Source organism: Erpetoichthys calabaricus, chromosome 2, assembly GCF_900747795.2.
Source record: "Erpetoichthys calabaricus chromosome 2, fErpCal1.3, whole genome shotgun sequence".
Lineage (NCBI taxonomy): Eukaryota > Metazoa > Chordata > Cladistia > Polypteriformes > Polypteridae > Erpetoichthys > Erpetoichthys calabaricus.
In genome coordinates, this window is record NC_041395.2 from 321,316,411 (window position 1) to 321,339,531 (window position 23,121).

At 41.7% G+C, this 23,121-nt stretch overlaps 1 protein-coding gene across 1 annotated transcript in view; it reads right to left on the minus strand.

Moving 5' to 3' along the window:
* The window catches only part of hk1 (hexokinase 1), a 122,130-nt gene that overhangs the window by 24,297 nt on the left and 74,712 nt on the right, over positions 1–23,121 (minus strand). Inside the window, exons 9-12 of the mRNA XM_028795965.2 lie at positions 15,423–15,656; positions 12,843–13,147; positions 1,658–1,806; positions 1,445–1,564 (exon numbers count right to left, since the gene is read on the minus strand). Of these exons, the coding sequence (XP_028651798.1) occupies positions 1,445–1,564; positions 1,658–1,806; positions 12,843–13,147; positions 15,423–15,656 (808 nt within the window). The remainder of the gene's footprint in view (positions 1–1,444; positions 1,565–1,657; positions 1,807–12,842; positions 13,148–15,422; positions 15,657–23,121) is intronic.

A 23,121-nucleotide genomic window follows, 5' to 3' on the forward strand; every position in this document is an offset into this window, starting at 1 on the left:
TGCCTTGCAATGGGCTGGTATGTCTTGCACATCATTTAAAGGGAAGCACTCAATATATCTTCACTATTTGTACGTGGATTTAAATTCTTATTAACAAATATCATTCAGATTGATGCTGTTTGTGTTGGTAGGACTGAACTTTTAAAATATTATTTAAAATGAATGTGTATTTAACAGTAATGACAACCACACCATGTATTTATATAGCACATTTTCATACAAACAATGCAGCTCAAAGTGCAAGATGAAAAACAGAAATAAATAATCAGACTAGACGTGCCAAAATTATGCTGTTTAAATTGGTAGGACTGGACTTCTTAAATGTTTTTTTTTTTTAATAAATGTGTATTTCAGCAGTTCTCAAGCTGTGGGGTGCGCCCCCAAGTAACAAAAAAGGGGGCGCAAATGTTGCCATATGTGGCGTAATTTCACTATTCGTAGGAAGATGTAAAACTTGTAGCAGTGTATCGGCAACAAAAAATATAGGAATAAATTTTATTAGGGTTTCAAAAAAACGTTAGGGGGGCACGATTAAAACTGTTATGAAAACTCGGGTCGCAAATACTTAAAGGTTGAGAAACGCTGGTGTATTTAATGGTTATAAAAAATACATGAATCTCACTAGGGACAAATTTAGGCTTACTCTTTTATAAAATCCCAGCACCACTACTGACATGCAAACAGTACATACAGGGGATTCCTAAAGCACTCAGACCCCTTTACGTTCTGCAGACTTTATTCTGTTATAGATTTACTTTTATATAAATTTTTCATTTTGCCCATCAATCTACACTCAGGGTGGCACGGTGGCGCAGTGGTAGGGCTGCTGCTTTCCAGTAAGGAGACCTAGGTTTGCTTCCCGGGTCCTCCCTGCATGGAGTTTGCATGTGTCTGTGTGGGTTTCCTCCGGGTACTCTGGTTTCCTCCCACAGTCCAAGGACATGCAGGTTAGGTGCATTGGCAATCCTAAATTGTCGCTTGGTGTGTATGTGTGTGTGCCCTGCGGTGGGCTGGCGCCCTGCCCGGGGATTTGTTTCCTGCCTTGCGCCCTGTGTTGGCTGGGATTGGCTCCAGCAGACTTGCGTGACCCTGTAGTTAGGTATAGCGCGTTGGATAATGGATGGATGGATGGATGTACACTCAGTAACTCATAATGACAAAGTGAAACATGTTTTCGGGAAGGTTTGCTGTATTCATTTATCATAATTTAAATGAAATTTCATTTTGACACTTTTTGAAATGATAATATGAAAGTACTTAAAGTAGTAAAATCTTTCTTAGTAACTAATCTTACTAAAGTGTATTCTGTTAAATCATTTCAAAATTGCTTTAATAGGCCACTAGAGGGCAGACATCCACCACAAATTATCCCCTCACCTACAGCCACTTAGTTGCAACTGCACCACAATTTCAGAATGACGCTAAAGACTCTTCAAATGCTTACCGCATCGAGGCTGGTCTGCTTGCAAGGAAACGAAAATGTAAATCCTAGAGGGAGGCGAGCGTTTTTCATTCCCATGTAGTCCAAGAAGTCAGAAATGCAGTGTACAATGTGATCGAACAGCTGGAAAACACATGAGAATGAGCGATCAGAATAAAGTTTGTGCCATGAATGGCTCTGTGCTGCTCAACGTCCTCCCTGTGGTCGGTCTCTTACCTCCTCTCCTGTTCCCTGCATCACTTCAATAGGAATCGCATAAATTTTATTGTGCATTTCAACTGAGCGCTTCTTGCCGCTGCGGATCTTGACCAGTAGTACTCTGAAGTTTGTTCCTCCAAGATCAAGAGCTAAGAAGTCGCCGTTTTCTACAGAAAAAACATTTCAAATAATAAGATTGGTCAAAATCAGAAATCTGAAAGAAACAGAAAAAAGAACTCTATCTGAGTAGAATGACCCAACTAGAAATCGGTTCACTGTCAACACCTGCTTTTTCGATTATGCAGGTAACCAAAGTCTCTTTGTTTAGTTATGCTGGAAGAAAACAGAAAAAAGCAGATGGGGTGCCAGACCTTGGCATCATACATTCACACCGTACACTAACACTTATTCCAGAGCTTTTTCATGTCACACAGCTAAATATTTAACCTTTTCATAGCAGTGGCGTAGCTCGAGTTCGTGCCGCTCGGGGCGGGGCTTAAATTTGCCGCCCTCCAACATACCTGAATATGTTGACCTATTTAAATAGAAAATTAAAAAGACGTATAGAGAAAAATTAAGATTATATATATATATATATATATATATATATATATATATAATCTTGTCTAGTTGATGCTTATAAATAATTATATGTGAAAAATTATTGCTGTTTCTCTATATATGAATATATATATACAAGCTGTATATACCCGGCGTTGCCCGGGGCAGAAGTAACGTAATCGGTCAAACACTTACATATATACCAAAGTAAACCTAATCGGTCAAACAGTTACATATATAAAAAAACCGAACCTAATCGGACAAACAGCTTCATATATACAGAAGCGAACCTAATCGGACAAACAGCTAATCTATATACATAACCAAACCTAATTGGTCAAACAGTTACATAAATACAAAAGCAAACCTAATCGATGAAACAGCTTCATATATACAGAAGCGAACCTAATTGGTCAAACAGTTATGCATGTGCAGAATAATTTTACAAAGATTATGCGTGTTAACAATCATTAAAAAGAAAAGATTGAGGAACTCTTCTTCTATATGTGATGAAGCTGGATGAAGCTGACTTGACGAAGACGTAGGTGGCATAGATTGGTTTTTCTAAAACAGAAGAAAAAAATGAGTATCTATTATTATTTTAAATTAGAATGAAAATGAGAACCTTGATTAGAGATAGATTATCCGTATTAAAATATGTGCATGAATAAACTTTTGCTAACTCTCTAGCAAAAGTTTATTCATACAAATTGGCATGGGATGGCTTTGTGAAAAAGTAAAAATTAGATAAAAATAAATTGAGAATGCGTACTTCGATTTGACTGAGATTATCTGTAATGATGAAAAAAAAGTTTAGTATGTTTTTTTTTCCATACGGGAAGGATGTAAAACCTTACATAGGCACCCTTCAGCCCGTACTGAAGGGTAGTGTCAGATTCTTACTGACTAAAAAACACCCTTTTTATTCCACAGCTACCCCAAAAACCACTATTAGGCATTACTTTGGGGTGGCAGTAGTTTACTTATGAAACAGCTGGGTCCTGAAAAAAATCTGTCTTATTAGTGGCTTCATCACATATAGAAGAACAGTTCCTCAATCTTTTCTTTTTAATGATTGTTAACACGCATAATGTTTGTAAAATCATTCTGCACATGCATAACTGTTTGACCAATTACGTTCGCTTCTGTATATATGAAGCTGTTTGATCGATTAGGTTTGCTTTTGTATTTATGTAACTGTTTGACCAATTAGGTTTGCTTATGTATATAGATTAGCTGTTTGTCCGATTAGGTTCGCTTCTGTATATATGAAGCTGTTTGTCCGATTAGGTTCGGTTTTTTTATATATGTAACTGACCGATTAGGTTTACTTTGGTATATATGTAAGTGTTTGACCGATTACGTTACTTCTGCCCCGGGCAACGCCGGGTATATACAGCTCGTTTCATATAAATATAAATTATTAAACAGTAAAATCTTCTTCTGTAATTTGCTACCGTGGCAATTTGTGTGTCTGTCCAGGATTTTAAATGACCTGTAGCTCGCAAACCGTTGCACCTATACACTTGAAATGTGGTACACATATAGTACGTCACGTCTACTATCCGCTTTATGGGTGATGATTGTTTTAGTGTTTTTATCTTTATTTTATTTTATTGTACAATCAAGTCCTATCTGCGCACAGCAGGGCAGCCGTGGGCGGATGCGTATGGTGTATTCACTCGATGTTATCGTGCATTGCGCTGTCAGTGGTATTTTGATAAAAGAATTTGAACAACATATAAGAAGCGTATAAATTATTAAACAGTAAAACATTAACATTTAAGAAGTAAAGTTACATTAAGTACTACTGCTGTGCCTTCGGGTATACCTCATTTTTTGTTTGCCCATTACATGCTTAAATGTATACATTTTTTGGTGCACCTACCCGAGAACACGCGACATATAACAGAGCGTGGGAGAAGCATGGATTTTAAACACGTGTTGAGTTCATCTGCTGGTCTCCCTCGTGGAATAACTGGTAATGTTTGACTAAAATCTACAGCGAGTAAAACGACATTAGCTCCTATTTTTTTTTTTACGATCTCTGAGATGTTGCTTTTTTCGGTTCAAGGCTTCATAAGCTCTTTTATGTTGTATGGTGCACTTATCCCAAACCATCATCTTTGAATGTTGCAAGACTTTCGCCTTGTATGTAGATCGGGGTAATTACATTCATTGCATTCCTAGTCTGAATCACAATGTGATTGTATGGGTGGTTACCTGGCACTGTAGGGTTGCCACCCGTCCTTTAAAATACGGAATCGTGCCGCGTTTGAGAATGAAATTGCGCGTCCCGTTTTGAATCAATACTGGACGGGATTTATCCCGTATTTTTTTTATCATTTTTTTTTTTAAAGCAGCGTCTCATGCAAATCATCCCACACGCATTTTATGAAGATGCCTCCTTTCCTACTTTTGATTGGGTAATACTTGATGTCATCGTTAGTTTGATTGGTGTTTTTAACTGTCCAGTGAGTAGGGCGTGTCTTTCAACCGTAAGCAGATTTTTTGCACTGGTATCACTGACCTCGACGACGGCAACGTTATACGTCAAAAATAAATTACGATAAATGACGATTTTAGCGATACTTTATTACAATGGCGGCTACATACACACGATCAAATAAAAACAAAAAAATCAAATAATCATTCTACATTTTCAAAACGTCGAAAAAACGACAGAATGAAAAAAAGGCCCACCCGACGACCCACCCATTCCATTTTTATATATATAGATATATTCACGGCATTCGTAGTCTGTGTCACAATCTGATTGTATGGGTGGTTACCTACCAGGTAACTGCTCCTCACAAACTGAGGGCACCGTGGCGGATGTTAGCAGATTGCTGGCCAACCACAAGCGTTACCTGGTAGGTAACCACCCATTACAATCAGATTGTGACACAGACTACGAATGCTGTGAATGTAATTACCCCGATCTACACGCTGTCAAATAAACGAACCACACGCCGTGGCGCAACGTTAGGGGCATGGCCTCTGAAGCTGACGTCCGAGGTTCGATTCCCGAGAGGGAGTGGAGTGGAGTGTGTACACCTAATGAGCCCAGAATGAGGGCGAAACACGTGTCGTGTACTCTTTGCATTTATTTCACAGTAAACTATTTCAACCATGTATATATATAGAGAGAGAGAGACAGCAATAATTTTTCACATATAATTATTTATAAGCATCAACTAGACAAGAATATAGTATAGACGCACTGATAAGCCCTGTTTTAATAATTAGTTTAATTTAATTACACTGCGAAACCAGTGTAGTGTACACGTGATAGGTGGGGATGTTTTCTGCAAAATGAAATTATAAATTAGTTGTTTATCTGCCTAGAAATTAGTATCGGTGTAATTTTTATGTTTATTTTTGTTATTGCCTCATAAATGTAGCCTCTGCGGCTAAGGATCTGTGCTGGTATCCAGAAGGTTGCTGGTTCGATTCCCCGTCACTGCCAAAAAGAGATCCTACTCTGCTGGGCCCTTCAGCAAGACCCTTAACCTATAATTGCTCCAGGGGCGCTGTACAATGGCTGACCCTGCGCTCTGACCCCACGGGGTATGCAAAAACTAAGTAATTTCCTTCGGGATTAATAAAGTTTAAAAAAGAAAAAAAAAATTCAACTGCTGTGTCTGATGCCATCACAGAAGGACAGTCTGAAAATTATTTTTGAAGCATTTGTGGATAAAAATCAGAGAATTTTACTTTTTTCATTCATGAGTGATATTTTTCTGAACCCTGTTGTTTACACATGAATTGTATGAGCCTTTTGGCCAATAATGGGGGCGGACCGTCCCCTCAGAATTCCTGGAGATTTCCCAATTCAGAACAGGTAGAATGGACACTTTGCGCATGAACAGCGTCTGTGAAGGAAAATCGTGGTCTGAAGGCTCTGGAAGTGCAAGGCACGGTGCCACGGTGGCCAGTATCCTATAAACAGGTAACAGGACTAATATGCTGGAAACCTTCAGATCTCACCTTCACCACATTTCGAACACATTAGGCGTGTAGAAAAGAACCGACTATGTTGTACTACATAACCTGTCTTCATCTGAAAATTCAAAATCTTTTGTAAGTGTATATGAAGAAAACACATTTTTTTATGAAAGCACTTTGCAGTGATACACGCTATGCCGTTAATACTACTTCTAAAAATTGAACAAAATGTGGTCACTTAACAAAATACAAAACATTAAAAAGAGGGGGAATGTCTTAGAATACCCGAGAATTTCCAAGAAATTGCACAGCTTAAACACAACTATTTCCTGTTTGGTTAACACTAATCCATTTTGTAGCACAGGATTACACAGCTGGTTGTTTAATGAAACCCTTTATCACGTCTTGTGTCACTTTCAAGAGGATGGCCTTTCAGTTTTTCTTGAGCTTTCCCAACTAGTTGACAAATTGTCCTGGAATCACTGTGTCCAGGATAAAAGACACCTGAGCAACATACGTGACAAGGTAAGTGGCCTACAATATGCCAATGCACAAGCACTCCTTGCTGCAGCCTGCAGATGAAGCCCTGCCATTTACCGCAGGTTGCCACGGGCACAGGGTCTTAGGATCAGTTGTGGAAATAAGTGAGGCCAGGATTGGGCGTCATTAATGTCCAGCCCTGCCCCAAACATCCAGCCCTGCCCCATTCTGCCTGTTACAGTGAGGTGTATGTTGGGCAACACTTTGAATGACTGCATATTAGATCAGTGTTATGCTAAAGATTTTTAGTGCAACTAGGAGAAGAGACAAAGACACAAATAAGAAAAAATAAAATCAAACACCAGCAAAGCCATGATGAGAGACAAAATAACAGGTCGAAAAATGCAAGCAAAAATTACAAAATAGGAGAATCAATAGAAGGAATTCAAAGCTGCTAGCAAAAGGGCTTGTTGTGGAATCTGTCAGTTTGGATAGAGAAGTGGCCTTTTTGAGTGACTTTTAACTCGAATGGCTAATTGGCTACAGGTCACAACCTCAGAACTCCTGCCATTAGGAACACCAGAGCGGTCCTAGAACTTTGACACAATAATGACCCTGATTACACCAGGGTTGGGCAAAGTGGCTGCAGGTTTTTGTTCCAACCCATTTGCTTAATAAGAAGCCCTCACTACTCAGGTGACACTTCTGCTTCACTTTAGTTATCTCACTCGTTAAGATTTTGAACCCTCATTGCTTATTTTAATCTTAAACAGATGTAGTCTTGGTTTGTATTTGCTCCTAATTAGCAATAAAATGCAAATAACAAAAGAGGCCAGCATTTCCCCATTTAGCTTGTTTCCATTTACACCCGTGTGTATTTGTTATGCACTATTGGGTTTAATTAAATACTTGGAAGGAAAGTGAACAGAAAAAAGTGAAGGACTGAGAATTACTCCTCCATTTTAGACTTCAAATCATTTGGATGATATCCTTAGAAAGGAAAAAAAAAGTCTAAGCTATGAGAATGACCTGACATGGCAGCGTTAAAGCACCAACAAGCCATGAAATTAAATTATCGGCAAGGATCGTTTTCTAATTAGAACAAAAACCTGCAGCCACTGAGGCCCTCCAGGACTGACTTTGCCTTCCCCTGGACTACACCCATCCAAGATGGCAGCAAAAGTCAGTTACAATTGCAACAACTAACACCAGATTTGTGACATAAATTACTGAGAACCCTCAATTAGAATGTAAAATTACACCAAAAGAATGACAGAATGAATTAAAAAATACAAACAAGGTGTTCAGTCTAACAATCAGGTGTTAGCGCTTGTGACGTGCATTTGAAAATTGTCCCAGATTCTCCCTGTGCACAAATTTTCCTAAAGCAGGGGGAAGCCTGTATATTAGATAACTGAGTAAAACACTCTGCGTATTTGAGAACCCCATTTGTCTTCTGGTTTAATATCGCAGTGACGGATGTTGAGGTTCAGCTTGAGGATGGCAGCATGTGGCGATTACAGTGCATTGCCGTGCTCACCACATGACGAACCACCTGGATTGGGACCCAAGTGCAGCTGTGTAGCGGGTGACACCTCAGCACCACACTGGTTTTTTTTTTTTTCAATGGCTGGAGTGCCAATTGTGTCACCAACCCCAAAGTTTTCCCCGTAAGTTGGAGGACCTGCTTGCGGGGGTGGATGCAGATTAACGTCACACCAACCTGTGAACACTGCAATCGAGCTCCAGCCTCACTGGATCACATGTTATGGGCCTGACACCAAGTTAACATCATTCTGGACCAAAATCTTTAAATGCCTTTCAGGCAGCCTTGGTGTCCCAATCCCTCCTAATCCACTAACAGCTGTGTTTGGTGGGCACACAGGTGGGCTTAAAGTGGAGAAGGACAAACAAACTGTGATCGCCTTCACTACACTATTGGCACGCAGACTTATTTTGCTAAACTGGAAGAATCCTAACTCTCCTCTTTTAAGTCAGCGGGTAACTGATGTTATATACTGTTTGAAACTGGAAAAAATCAAATTCTCACTTAGAGGATCTGCACAGAACTTTTTTAAAACCTGGCAGGATCTAATCAATAACATTTTAGGATAAGCTCTTAAAGCACGGAGGAAGCAGATTCTCTCCTCATTTCTTTTTCTTCTCCATTTATCTGTATCCGCCTATTAAACTCATCAATTTATTTATTTTTACTAGCTTTAAGTTTTACTCTGTTGGCCATGCTCTCTTTCTCATGGGTGGGGGTTGATTTGCTTTCAATCCTATTTTTTTGTAAAAATTGATCTATTTGTATGGAATGAAGACAATAAAATCAATAAAATCAAATAAAAAAGATTAATATTACACCCAGGATGAAGCAATAGCAGGTTAAGCCTAGAAAAATATATTGGTATAAAAGTAGCCATTACTGTTTAAGTGTAGTGAATGTAGTGATGCACGTTGTAAAAGTGAAAGTAAAGACACTTTTATACTCAAGTAAAGTAGAAATATTCTTAAAACATACTTAAATACAGTAAAAAAATAAAGTATTTCTAGTTTGTTACTATTCAGTGGTGCTAAGTGCAGAGTACTTAACTCTTTCAGGGCTGATGTCGACTTTTGTCAAAATTCAGGGGTAGAGGACGGTGATCACTGGTAAACTGCAAAAAAACTCACCCTTATGTTTTAGTTCGACTCTCTTTGCTAGAAGGAGAGTTACATAGCTTTGTTAATTTAACCTCGATTCCCTACGCGTGCATGAGTAGCGAAGAGCAAACTACCTCTAAAATGACACCGACATCTGGCGAGAGACCAAAGCGAATGTGCAAAGCAAAATACTCCATGGACGTTTTACGTAATTTCGTTGAATAGAACTCTGACTTGTCAGACTCAGAGTTTGATGCAAGTGATCTGGAGATGGATATCGAAAACAAAAGTGAGGAAAACAGCATCATCTGATTGGTCCCCAGCTGATCGTGGGGCTGAACACTTTCATATAGGTGATGCGCCTATAGCAGTGTTCGTCTGGGAGGGCCACCACATATTGCGTTACAGTGCAACCACCACCACAACCCACCTGCTGCCATGCAGCAGGCCCACTGTGCATTCCTGCTGTCCATCGAGGTGCCCCCACTCAGCCACTGCCGCCAGAGATGCCGAATATGAGCCAACAGCAGCCGCGGGACGTAGCAACAGACGTTTTAGGTTGATTTATGCGTGAAATCCATTGCTTTGTGTGCTTTTCAGAAAACTGAGTTTTTTGGAAAAAATATTCAGCCCTCAAAGAGTTAAGGTCACAATGGCCTCTGCAGGCATGCCATAGAGTAACATAAGGAGCAAGAGCAGTGGATGTTGGGCAGAGATCGGGCTGAGCTGAAGTGGTGACCGCCTAGTAAGAGTGAGGTGCCAGTCAGCTGACTCTAAACATCAAGTGGACACTTATGGTGGTTCCATAAATAAGGGCCCAGGGCACTACAGAGAACAGGCATTCAGTTCTTGATTAATGTAATTCACCTCTTAATTAAACTCTCTGTTACAGCCATTACATGAAATAAGCATTGATTAATTCAGTGGACTCAAAAGTCCGGTCTTGGAGGGCCGCAGAAGGCTGCAGGATTTCATTCTAACCCTTTTCTTAATTGGTGACCAATTTTTGCTGCTAATTAACTCCTTTTCTTTTCATTTTAATGGACTTGTTTTTTAAAAGTTGTTCCCCTGAATTTCCTCATCGTTCCTCTGAATTGCTTCATTTCTTTCCTTAAATGGCACCCAAACAGAAATGAAACGTGAAGTGAGTGAGCCGACAGAAGACCAACCAAGTCAGGGCCTCAAACTTCAACCAGTTGTTTAATTAGGTGCTGACTCTTGTTGTTAATGAAACCCGTTCTTTAATTCCATGGCTTGTTGCTGCTCTCATTGTTCAACAGCAGACATTTCTGAAATTGTGGATTTTCTCTTTTCTAAGAGCTCTGTTCAAATATTCTGGGGATCTGAGCAGATCAACATTCCTGAGACATTCATCTTTCTTTATTTTCAGATATTGTATGATGGACACCAGTTGTTTTGGTTCATTTTGTATCTCATTATTGTTTGGCTGCTAATTCAGGAAAAAGTAACAATTGAAGGTCTGAGTCTTCAAGAGCAAGTCAATTCAAATTAATTCAAAAGAAGTTAATTTGCTGCAAATACAGGTCACTAATTAAGAAAAGTGTTAGAATGAAAACCTGCAGCCACCGCGGCCCTCCAGGACTGGAATTTGAGACCAATGGTTTAGATGATGTACCAGAACAATAACCTGAACACCAAAGTAAATCTTCTACAAAATGGCTTCAAAATAAGAAATCCACCTTTGGGAGCATCCCAGTCAGAGCCCAGAGCTTAACTTAATGGAGATGCTGTGGGAGGACCTCCATTGACACCACACGTCCTAAGAACATGGCCAAGCTGAAGCAGTTCTATAATGGAGAATGGTTCAGAGCTCGCCAATCAACATCCAAACAGGGCTGGGAAAAGATTAAGTGAACCCATGGATTGAATCGCTGCTTTAGCAGTCACATTTAACAAGTACTTTCAGTAGCTATGGATCAGTCTGCACAACACTCAGGAGGAGCTCAATATCTCAAAATAAAGAAAGACGGAGATATTTCAGGAATTCTGATCTGCTCAGGTCCCCAAAACATTTTAACAGAGCTCTTAGAAAAGAGAAAATCAACAATTTTGAAATGTCTGCTGTTGAGCAATGACAGCAGCAACAAGCCATGGAAGTAAAGAACGGGTTTAATGAACGACAAGACTCAGTCCCTAATTAAGCAACTGATTGGAGTGAAATGGGTTGAGTTTGAGGACCTAACTCAGTTGGTCTTCTATTGGCTCACTCACTTCACATTTCATTCTTATTTAAATAAAGAAATGAAGCAATTCACAGCAACAAATCCTAAAAAGCAAATCAATTAAAATGAAAGAAAAAGGAGCTAATTAGCAGCAAAAACAGGTCACTAATTAAGAAAAGGGTTCGAATGAAAACCTGCAGCCACTGTGGCCCTCCAGGACCGGAGTTTGAGACCAGCGGCGTAAACTTTATTATTTAATCTATCAGTATCGCACAAAGGGGTCTGTGGGCAATTTGGGGTTGACCTACTATCCGTTTCACATACACCACCAAAAGTGGTGACGTTAAGCGAAATCGTCTGGGAAGGGCGAAGTGTTATGTGTCTGTCTGTCTATCTATCATACAAGTAATCTCAATCGTTCAAAATGGCTGGCCTACCCGTCTTAAGGGTAACTGTGGAGTTAGGGTCATATTGATGATGCGCAGCTTGTATCTGTGGGGGGGCCAGCAATGCCATTATGATGAATATGCTTGAGGGGGTGTGGCCACCCTGTTTGGTTGGGGATTTTCTGGGGGTCCCTGGCTCTTGTGTAAAGAATGCAGCCTGATGCTAAGACATGGGGGGGTGGAAGCAGAGGCATAGCTAGGGTTTTCAGCACCCGGGGACAACTGAAGATTTCGCGCCCCCTTCTGTTTGCCAAAATGCAATGGGGAACATCAATTTGGTGCCCCCTGGATGCTGCGCTGGGGACAGATGTCCCCCCTTGCCCCCCCTAGCTAGAAGTGGGGGAGACCTAAATGTGAGTGTGGGGCTCACACTGGCTGAGCTTTCCCAGCTGCCACTGGGATGTTATCTTAAATCGTACCCTGGGTTGGCGCACAAGCAGTTTGAGGCTGGAGGTGGCTGTCTTGTAAAAAAGCAACTTGCGCTCTTCTGTCTCTGCTTACTTGTGGCCACTGTGGTGAGAGTCCACCTCGACTTCAGAAAATAAAATACAAAAGAAAAAAAACACACAGTACAAGAGGCTAAGCCCATCTTACACCCCAGCACTACAGAAGAAGTTACAAATTCACCTCAGAGGAGGAAAAGGTGTGCACTAATTAAGAAAAGGGCTAGAATGAAAACCTACAGCCAATGCGGCCCTCCAGAGCCAGAGTTTGAGACCCCTGGATTAATTGATTGTTAAGAGAGTTGTCATCATCTTTTGCTGGTCTTATCCCAAAGGATGACTGTGGATTTTTTGACAAATGGTTAATCAAGTCTGTGGCTCTTGCTCTCTCGTTACCTGATGAGACATACAATGCCATGTCCTCATCCGATGGGAAAAGTGAGTGTGCGGGAATACCCAACGAATGAGGTGGGGATGTCAGGGTTTTGTGTCATACCTGTTCCATCTGGGGTGCTGCGCACAAAAGTGGGAAGCATCTTCACAGTGGCGCTCTCATGGGTCTTTTTCCTCAGCCCATTCTCCATCTCTGTCCTCATTATCTTTTTGACCTCCAGTAGCTGGACATGGCTCAGCTTGAACTCGTCCAGTGTCTCCTCAATCTGCCGGTGCTGTTCTAAAAGTCGATAGGCTACTGCAGTCACCATGGCAGCTCCTTTACCGCTGCCACTTTCTGACAGCAGGAATCGGACGTCCGAGTCTGGGACAAGTCGCCGCACTGTCTTGTGCAAGCGTCTGGCATACCTGTAGCAGAAAAGAATTGAGTTCAGATGGGAGAAGTTGCAGAGCTAGTAGGGGTTACGATACAGCTACATTATAAACTGTGCCAATGTGTCCTTTCACACTCATAATTGACATTTATGCAGAAAAAAATGGCCAGACTTAAACATGGAATAGTAAATGCAACTCTAATTTAGCAAACTGTATCTGTGTTAATACTGTAAATCGAAAACAAGAAACAAGAGCTCATTTAAGACAAGGATTGGCCACTAATGAAGAGTTAGGTAGCAACAAACACCTGCCATTACTGCAGAGTTCTTGGACTAAGCTCGTCTGTGCCAGCCAGCATTTAATTTACAGACGCGTACTGGAAGAGATGATGGCATTCCTGAGTCTTCATTGACCTCCCATCAGAATATCTTGGCCGTCTATGACGCCTCAGAGTGGCTCCACTTACACACTGAGACTTGCCAGAGTTTAGTAGTGCATAAGTAATGATCTACTGCTGATACCAGCATAGGAGAGAGTTTCCCCCAACCCACAATTACAACAGCGCAGGTGAGCAGAGAGCTGAGGAGACTTCGTGCCAGCAAAGCAGTGGGTCCAGATGGAGTATCGCCACGACTGCTGAAGGCCTGTGCATTGGAGCTGGGGAGTCCTCTACAGTGCATCTTCAACCTGAGCCTTGAACAGGGGAGAGTCCTGAGGCTTTGGAAAACATCTTGCATCACCCCCGTCCCAAAGGTATCACGTCCTAGTGAGCTGAAACGACTTCTGACCTGTCACTCTGACGTCACATGTGGGCTGCTGCTTCACCACCTAAGGCCACAGGTCTGCCACGCCCTTGACCCTCTGCAGTTCGCATACCAGGAGAAGGTGGGAGCGGAGGATGCCATCATCCACATGCTACACCGATCCCTCTCCCACTTGGACAGAGGCAGTGGTGCTGTAAGAATTATGTTTCTAGACTTCTCTAGCGCCTTCAACACAATCCAACCTCTGCTCCTTAGGGACAAACTGACAGAGATGGGAGTAGATTCATACCTGGTGGCATGGATCGTGGACTATCTTAAAGACAGACCTCAGTATGTGCGTCTCGTGAACTGCAGGTCTGACATTGTGGTCAACAACACAGGAGCGCCGCAGGGCACTGTACTTTCTCCGGTCCTGTTCAGCCTATATACATCAGACTTCCAATACAACTCGGAGTCCTGCCACGTGCAAAAGTTTGCTGACGACACTGCTATCGTGGGCTGCATCAGGAGTGGGCAGGAGGAGGAGTATAGGAACCTAATCAAGGACTTTGTTAAATGGTGCGACTTAAACCAAATACAACTGAACACCAGCAAAACCAAGGAGCTGGTGGAGGATTTTAGGAGGCCCAGGCCCCTCATGGACCCCGTGATCATCAGAGGTGACTGTGTGCAGTGGGTGCAAACCTATAAATACCTGGGAGTGCAGTTTGATGATAAATTGGACTGGACTGCCAATACTGATGCTCTGTGTAAGAAAGGACAGAGCCGGTTATACTTCCTTAGAAGGCTGGCGTCCTTCAACATCTGCAATAAGATGCTGCAGATGTTCTATCAGACGGTTGTGGTGCGCGCCCTCTTCTACGAGGTGGTGTGCTGGGGAGGCAGCATTAAGAAGAAGGACGCCTCATGTCTGGACAAACTGGTGAGGAAGGCAGGCTCTATTGTAGGCACGGAGCTGGACAGTTTGACATCTGTGGCAGAGCGACGGGAGCTGAGCAGACTCCTGTCAATCATGGAGAATCCACTGAATCCACTGAACAGGATCATCTCCAGACAGAGGAGCAGCTTCAGCTACAGACTGCTGTCATCGTCCTGCTCCACTGACAGACTGAGGAGATCGTTCCTCCCCCAAACTATGCGACTCTTCAATTCCACCCGGGGGAGTAAACGTTAAACTTATACAAAGTTATTGTCTGTCTGTATACCTGCATTATTATCAATCTTTAATTTAATATTGTTCTTTATCAGTATGCTGCTGCTGGAGTATGTGAATTTCCCCTTGTGATTAATAAAGTGTCTGTCTGTCTGTCTGTCTGTCTGTCTGTCTGTCTGTCTGTCTGTCTGTCTGTCTGTCTGTCTGTCTGTCTATCTATCTATCTATCTATCTATCTATCTATCCTCATGTTAATCCATTAGTTTCAGTATAAAAGTGACACCCTAAATAATATTTCACATCATTCTGCATCAGTAATAAGACTTTCTGGTCAGTTTTACATCAGAGACAATCCAGTTGAACCCCGGTACTGCATATTTAAATTTCTTACTGAGGGTGCATCTTGTAGAGGGAGCCATCGAGTCCCACGGTGGTGCGCAGCCTGGGTACTCCCTTGTTGTCCTTCAGTCGGCTAAGAATACCACAGAGGGTGGCGGCAATCAAGTTGGCAGAGCGGAAGGAGACGATTGTGCACACATGCTGCACAGCAATGCAGTCTTCATGAGATGGCTCCACGCCCAGGCGGGTAAGGATTTCCTTTGCTTTGTTGAGACCCTCTTTGCTCCTGAGGAGAGGCAGACATGTGACAGGTAAGTGATTGTTTAAATGATGTAAATTTTTCCAAAACAGGTCCCTCAAAGTTATAGGTATATATTAAAGGAAATTATGGTTGGAAAAAGTATGCAAAGCATTACAACACAAGAAACAAATAATAACAACAATGAGTGAGGAATAACAAAATCGTTCTTATTTATGTAAGGATAACCAGTACAAATGTTTAAGGTATAAAAATCTTAAAAGCTAAAATGGACATGGACTAATTGGGGTGAGTCAAAAGACGTGGAAAGCTATAGGATATGACATCAGCCATCCCTCGAGTTCAGACCTCTATGACGGATTATTTCACATTCAATTGCGTGTTGAGAGTGGGGTTTATTTTATTTTGCATTTTATACTCACTGTTTAGCATTTTCAGCTGCACGTCCTTGTTGAGAAGGTGACCATGACGCTCTACGGTAACCTTAACTATTTAACCTCAGCTTGCATGTACTATGTGACATTAGCACACACATGACTGGTTGCTTTCTCTTTGAATATGGTGAGCCATAAAGAAGTATCACATTTCAAACGTTTATGTTACAAAAACGCTACAGGATAAAATTAATTTCATTACGACACAAAAATGGGTATACAAAATAGATTTTTTTCACTGTGTTTTAAAAATGATGTCTTCAAGGTGGTGGCCATCATTAGTGATGCACTCTTTGAGAGGAGTTCTGAACGTTTGCACGACTCGTTCGGCCATTTCAAAGGGAAGAGTGGCGATTTCATGGCGAATAGCATCCTTGAGGGCTTCAAGGTTTGGAGGTATGGAAGATAAAAATGTATACATTAGTATAAATAGCCATAAAAGTAATTAACAGCTTCTGAAGCATTAGATTTAACATAAATTAGAATATTAAGCAAATAATATGAAGCAAATGGTTAACTACAAATTAGTCATATTGCATTTTCTAGTAAAAAAGGAAAATTACCAGTATTAAGAAGGGAAGGACAGAATAGAAAGAGAATGACGCACAGAAACTACCCGAGGACAGAAGAAGGGAGGACCAGGACACCTGTGTTCGAAGGTTAGGAAGCTGAGGAACGATACCACTGACTTAATATAGAAAAAATGGTTCTGGTAGGCACGTAAGAAGCCAGCTGGAACAGTGAGTCAGCAGAAATAGCAAAAGGAAGATGATGTAATGTATGGAAAGTAAATTAGTGTATTCATGTATTAGCATAAATAAATATATATCTATATAATATAATAAATATATCTATCTATCTATCTATCTTGACCGAGGTCGGAATGATAAGAAATTACTATAAAAGTTTTGAGTCCGGAGCTGTGCAGGGCTCAGCTCAATTTGGCCGTATTGGGTTGAGTCCGTGCAATAAAACTATACTCTGTTTGCCTATCCCGACACTCCTAATAGCCTTCATTTCAGGTAAAAAGCCACGACAGAGGTCAGTGTGTACATACCTTCGACCAGAGAAGAAATCGCACGGAGTGAGATGAGGCGAACGTGAAGGCGAAGTTCGTTCTAAGTCGGTGGGGGGATGGAATAGCTGGCTGCTAGTAGCTTTTGTTTATCAGCACATTTAGATGACAAAGGACTCTGGCGGAGAGGTGCAAACGGATTTAAGACGCGATTTAAGGTGGGACGGATTTACGAGTTTTTTCGTAGGCTCTGGTAATTCTAGTGTTAAAGGACCCCCCCCCCCCCCCCCCCCGACCCACTTGGTTGCTTCTACCTTGTTCAATGACCTTGAGAACTGTGGTACATCAAGATGATGTTTGTCATGCATGCTAGATGAGAGGTGGCGCTGTAGTTAATGGCCGTCTCTCCTTTTTCCCTCACAGCCTCAAGAGGGTAATGGCACCGACACCCTGCCTCTTCAGGTCCAACCATTATAAAAGCAAAACGCACCTGGAAGACAGCATCTCATTTCAGTGCTGGTCTGGCTAATGTACAGGTCAAGACCAGAGCTTGCTGCCAAGTGATTCTCTGGGGGAAATTGTACCTCACAAACAGCACTCTAAATTGCATCCTTTTCATTATTTTTCTTCTGAATTAAATGGAGTTTTGCCCGGTTGGCTCCCCACACATTTAGCTTTTGCTCCGCTTCTTCATTCACCCCGCTACAGTAACTGGTCAAAAGGATGGAGATGACGGAGGTAAAGTGATTTTAACTGACGTTTGTTGTTGTTGTGATATGTTTATGTTTTAAAAATTTTCTGTCCTTTCTTGTAATATTTGTCCCTTTTTGTAATCTACCTAGGTTTTGAGTATGGAGATGTTAGATTTCTTCATGGTATTTATATGAAGATTCCATTTTGATTTCTGTGGATGCTGCTATTTTGGTTGCCCGTATGTTGCTATGGAGAAGCCCAGAGGTGTGTGGTGAGTGACACTGCTGACGCGACTGTATAAATTTTCACTGCTGACGCGACTGTATAAATTTTCACATTTCCAGTCATCCAGGGTTGATAAAACAACGAAAGTTTGTCGAGTGTGTGGTTCAAAGTGATTTTCTGGGTTGTTGAACTTAGTGCTGTCTGCTTCTGCTTTGATTTTGGATTGTATTTCTCAGCTTGACGACAGTTTGAATTGCTTCTCAGTATTGAATCTTGCTAATCTTTCAGTTTACATTTTCTCTTCTAGTCACTTATAAAATTAACACTGTCAGTTTCTCTATTTCTTGATGTCATATTGGTTGTATGTCTCAAGATATTTCCCTAGATTATTAGTCTCTTGTTTTGAGCCTCTCTATCACTGTTTTTTTATGTTTCTTTGCATTGTCATCTACTCTTGCATTATTTTCCTTTTTTTCCAGTTTCTATTTACTTCTGACATTGTCACTCCAATTAGTCCCATTAGGGTTGATTTTGTCTTTAGTTGTAGGATGGGCCCCTGTGTGCATGAGATCTGACAGCCAATGGATGCACATCTGGAAGTACAATGCATACAATGCAGAGACACGGAATAAAGAATGCAGGTGTTTTGGACCTCACAAACAGAACGGAGGTTCATCTCTATAATGTTTTGGGCTTAAACATACCATGAAAGAATGGAAAAATGAAAAAGAGGTTGAGACTGCGGCTGAACTCTCCTTAGCTGTTAACACTTTGCACAGCACTGGGTAAGCCAGGCAATATTCTATTGGCTGTAAGACAAAGGGGAGAGCACGATTGTGCTGGAATGTCGTTAAATTTGTCAGGCCCAGTCATATATATTGACATGGTCTGGCAACAAGATCAGCAACAGCTGTTGGAGAGTCTGACATATCCTGCGACTAAAAGCCCTATAATGTGACATTGGCTTTAGTTGTTGGTCAAGTGCTCTGGTTTTGCAGGGCCTGGCCTGTAAAGCAAGTCCTTGCGGGCTCACATTTAGCACTCATAATGTTACCATTAAGGACTACAGCATGTGCCCATCATTACAACAAACAACAAAGGTTCAATGAAATGATTAATGTTTTATTTCTGTGGCTGCTGAGCTCTGACACTATGAAATGAAACTACTGCCATTGTTAAATGGAGCACTGCACTCAGTAACGTAATGTGCAAAGCTGACTGAAGGGTCAGATTAGGCAAAAACAGAGGAAAAGGAGCAGACAGGTTTATAATCAGAAACAGGAATGAAATCAGAGCAAAGTAGTAGCAAAAGTGTGAGCCAAACAACACTGTGGAAAAAGGAAGAGCTCACAATTAAAGACAAGGAAAACTAGAAACATGAGTAGTACGTATTGTGACCAGTAGGGCCGCACCCCAAACCACATTAAAACAAGTCCTAGGTTCAAATAAGTGATTTATTACCTTACAAAAAGGTTTTTCTACTATAGACCAACACAAATCCACAATTTTCTGTTTCTGCTTTTCCTCCACACCTCCAGGTCAGCTTTGTCCTTCTTCATCCCGACACCGACTCGCCTGGATGTGGCAGAGGGGTTCCTTTTATCTTGGACCTGAAAATACTTCCAGTGCCAGGGGGTGTAGGAAGCACTTCCGGGTCAAATAGAATGTCTAAAGAATGGGGATCATGTATCCCTGGTGGCACCCACAGAACACAACAAGGCTGCTCCAGTTCCCAATGAGCCTTGTAGGTGTCTGTACTGGTAGCGTCGCTCAAGGAGGCTACCATCTATCATGTCCGCGAAGCTAGTAGCCTTGGCAGGTTGTCTCCCCCTGTCCTTCCATCCTACGAACTTCCTGGCTGAGTAAGGAATTGGAATCAATTCCAACCGGGACACACGCACATGTGTGCTGTCCATCACAATATACATTGAATTTCATTGCACATTTCATTGCATTTACCAAATATATTTTACATTTATTTCAGTGGGGCGGCATGGTGGCGCAGTGGTAGCGCTGCTGCCTTGCAGTAAGGAGACCCAGGTTCGCTTCCCGGGTCCTCCCTGCGTGGAGTTTGCATGTTCTCCCCGTGTCTGCGTGGGTTTCCTCCAGGTACTCCGGTTTCCTCCCACAGTCCAAAGACATGCAGGTTAGGTGCACTGGCGATTCTAAATTGTCCCTAGTGTGTGCTTGGGTGTGTATGTGTGTGTGCACGTACCCTGTGGTGGGCTGGCACCCTGCCTGGGGTTTGTTTCCTGCCTTGTGCCCTGTGTTGTCTGGGATTGGCTCCCTGTGACCCTGTAGTTAGCATATAGTGGGTTGGATAATGGATGGATGGATGGATTTATTTCAGTGTGCCATTGTGGTTTTGCAGTGCTTAAAGTAAGTGTGCTGCCTCACAGCTTCAAGGACCCTCTATAAATGGAGTCTGCACATTCTCCCTGTATGTGTGTGAGTTTATTCTGGGTACTACAGTTTCCTCCACTTTGTACGTCTTTATGTATTTATGTATGCATATTTTCTAAGAAAACATTACCGTTTCCTACCACATCCTAAAGATAAGTGTATAAAGTGTCATACAGGCGCACTATGGGAGCATTTTAGAGGTTTAGGTTATGACGGAAACTGGGGGACAAATAGGAGAGAGATACAGCGACAAACCAACCTCCCTCGTCCAGCCCTAGATTAGGGGTGAAGCTCTCCGAAGACTAGTGATAATGCTTCCAATACACCCCGGAAGTCCTGTCCCTTCTTGTCGCCCGGCTATAAATGGAAACTACAAGACTGGAAGTCGGCATTCATTCCATAGGCCGCGACTGTCAGAGCCCACAGGAGCAAACGCACCCAGATCGCTGTCAGTCAGTAAATGATTGCGTTAACTTCTTTTGCATTTTCTTTTGAATTTATAACTAGCATCATTGCTATTAAATAGGGACCTCCCAGGGACCCCAACTCTTCGACATGTTACATTTGTTCAAACTGTTCTTTATACAGCCTTCAGTTAATCCAAAATGCCGTTGTAAGAATTATTACAAGAACAAGAAAATATGAACACATAGCTCCAGTTCTTAAATCCTTACACTGGCTCCCGGTTAAGTTTAGGGCTGAATTCAAAATCCTCCTTTTAACATATAAAGCATTAAATGGCCAAGGTCCGGCTTACTTGTCTGAACTTATCATGACTTACAAACCTGAGCGCACATTAAGATCTCAAGATGCCGGTCTGCTTATGATTCCAAGGATTAATAAAATAACAGTGGGAGGTCGAGCTTTTAGTTACAGGGCCCCTAAACTGTGGAATGGTCTGCCTGCTACTATAAGGGATACCCCTTCGGTCTCAGCTTTTAAATCCCGGCTGAAGACTCACTACTTCAGTTTAGCACACCCTGACTAGAGCTGCTGATTAACTGTACAAACTGCATCTCTGTTGTTAGTCATTAGCATTAAAACATAAGTAGTATGATAGTTATAATTTGTTACTAACCCTCACCTATTCTGTTTCTCTTCTTGGTACTCAAATGTAGCATTTGGTGCCACAGCCCACCTGCCAAGTTGCTTTGCCTGCCTAAGGTAAAGTCATCTCTGATGGAGGATCACAGGAATCGTGGGATAAAGGTGTCCTTTCATCGGATTAGCGCTATTTCAGCTGTGGAATGGCCAAATGGGGGAGGCAGCTTGATGGATGAGGTCTCCAGGACTCTAAACAAATCCAAATCATATTATGTGATATCATCTACTGTTAAATTCTACTCCGTACTTCTAAAATTTTTATTTTTATACTATATTGAGGGTTTGTTCTGTTCTGTGTATTGTATTGTATTGTATTGACCCCCTTCTTTTTGACACCCACTGCACGCCCAACCTACCTGGAAAGGAGTCTCTCTTTGAACTGCCTGTCCCTAGATTTCTTCCATTTTTTCCCTACAGGGTTTTTTTTGGGGGGGTTTTCCTTGTCTTCTTAGAGAGTCAAAGCTGGGGGGCTGTCAAGAGGCAAGGCCTGTTAAAGTCTATTGCGGTACTTCTTGTGTGATTTTGGGCTGTACAAAAATAAATTGCATTGTATTTGTTTTTTCTCACAAAGTATAATGTCAGAGAAAGGGGAACCTAAGAACGAGAGGCACAACACACTCACTGGGCACGGCATAAAGCATGAAACGGATTGCTTGCATCTCTGTGACTTGCTATCAAGTATACAGGGTGCCATGACTTCCGTGTTGCCAGTCCGCTTATAATTTATGACTTAAGTTAGCAGCTTTTCAAAGAGCCATGTATAATAAGTGAGGTCTGACCCACTTTCAGTTCTCTTCTGACTTTTCTTATTTCCTTTTTTTTTCTTTTCTGTCTTCTGCCATCCAGAAACAGAGCTAGAAAAATGCTGATGACTAACACTGGACAGAAAAATAAAAGGTACGCAAAGCACTCTTTTTATGTTTTATTTTTCATAATGTTCTCTGTCTAATCTTATTAATCCGTAGGCAGGATATTTAAAACTTTTTTTAAAACTACAGAATTTGTGTTATGGAAGAAATGACATAATAAGGAAACCACGGCAGGACATGAATAAGCATTACCAGAGTTAAAATAACAGCATTCTGACAAACTGAAAGGGATTCATGGATTGATTAATAAATGTGTTCCGTAGAATTATTTTCAAGGCCGGAGCATTCAATTCTGTGCTGGATAAAGCAGTAGAAGTCTATTTAAATACAGCAGCCACACCACATGCAGTTCAGAAGATGTCATCCACCTGACGCTAAGCAGGTTCGGGCCCAGCCAGTTCTTTCTAGGGAAAAGTGTGGGCTGCTGCTGAAAGAGTTGTAGGTGGGCCAGCAGGGGGCGCTTACCCTGTGGTCTGAATGTGGAGTGACAGGGACAGTGTGCTGTAAAAACGGTGCTGTCCTTCAGATGAGATGTAAAACTGAGCTCCTGACCCTAAGTGCACATAAAAGGCATCCTTTGTTAAGACCAGGGTATACCCCAGTGTTAAATTGCCCACCACTGCCTAGTCATTCTGGCCACCCAATCATCCCTTGTCTCTAATTGGCTATCTCTCCACCTAAATGCTAATGTATATGGCACAAAAATGTCTGCCATCTCATCATTCAGGTGGATGCTGCCCATTAGTGGT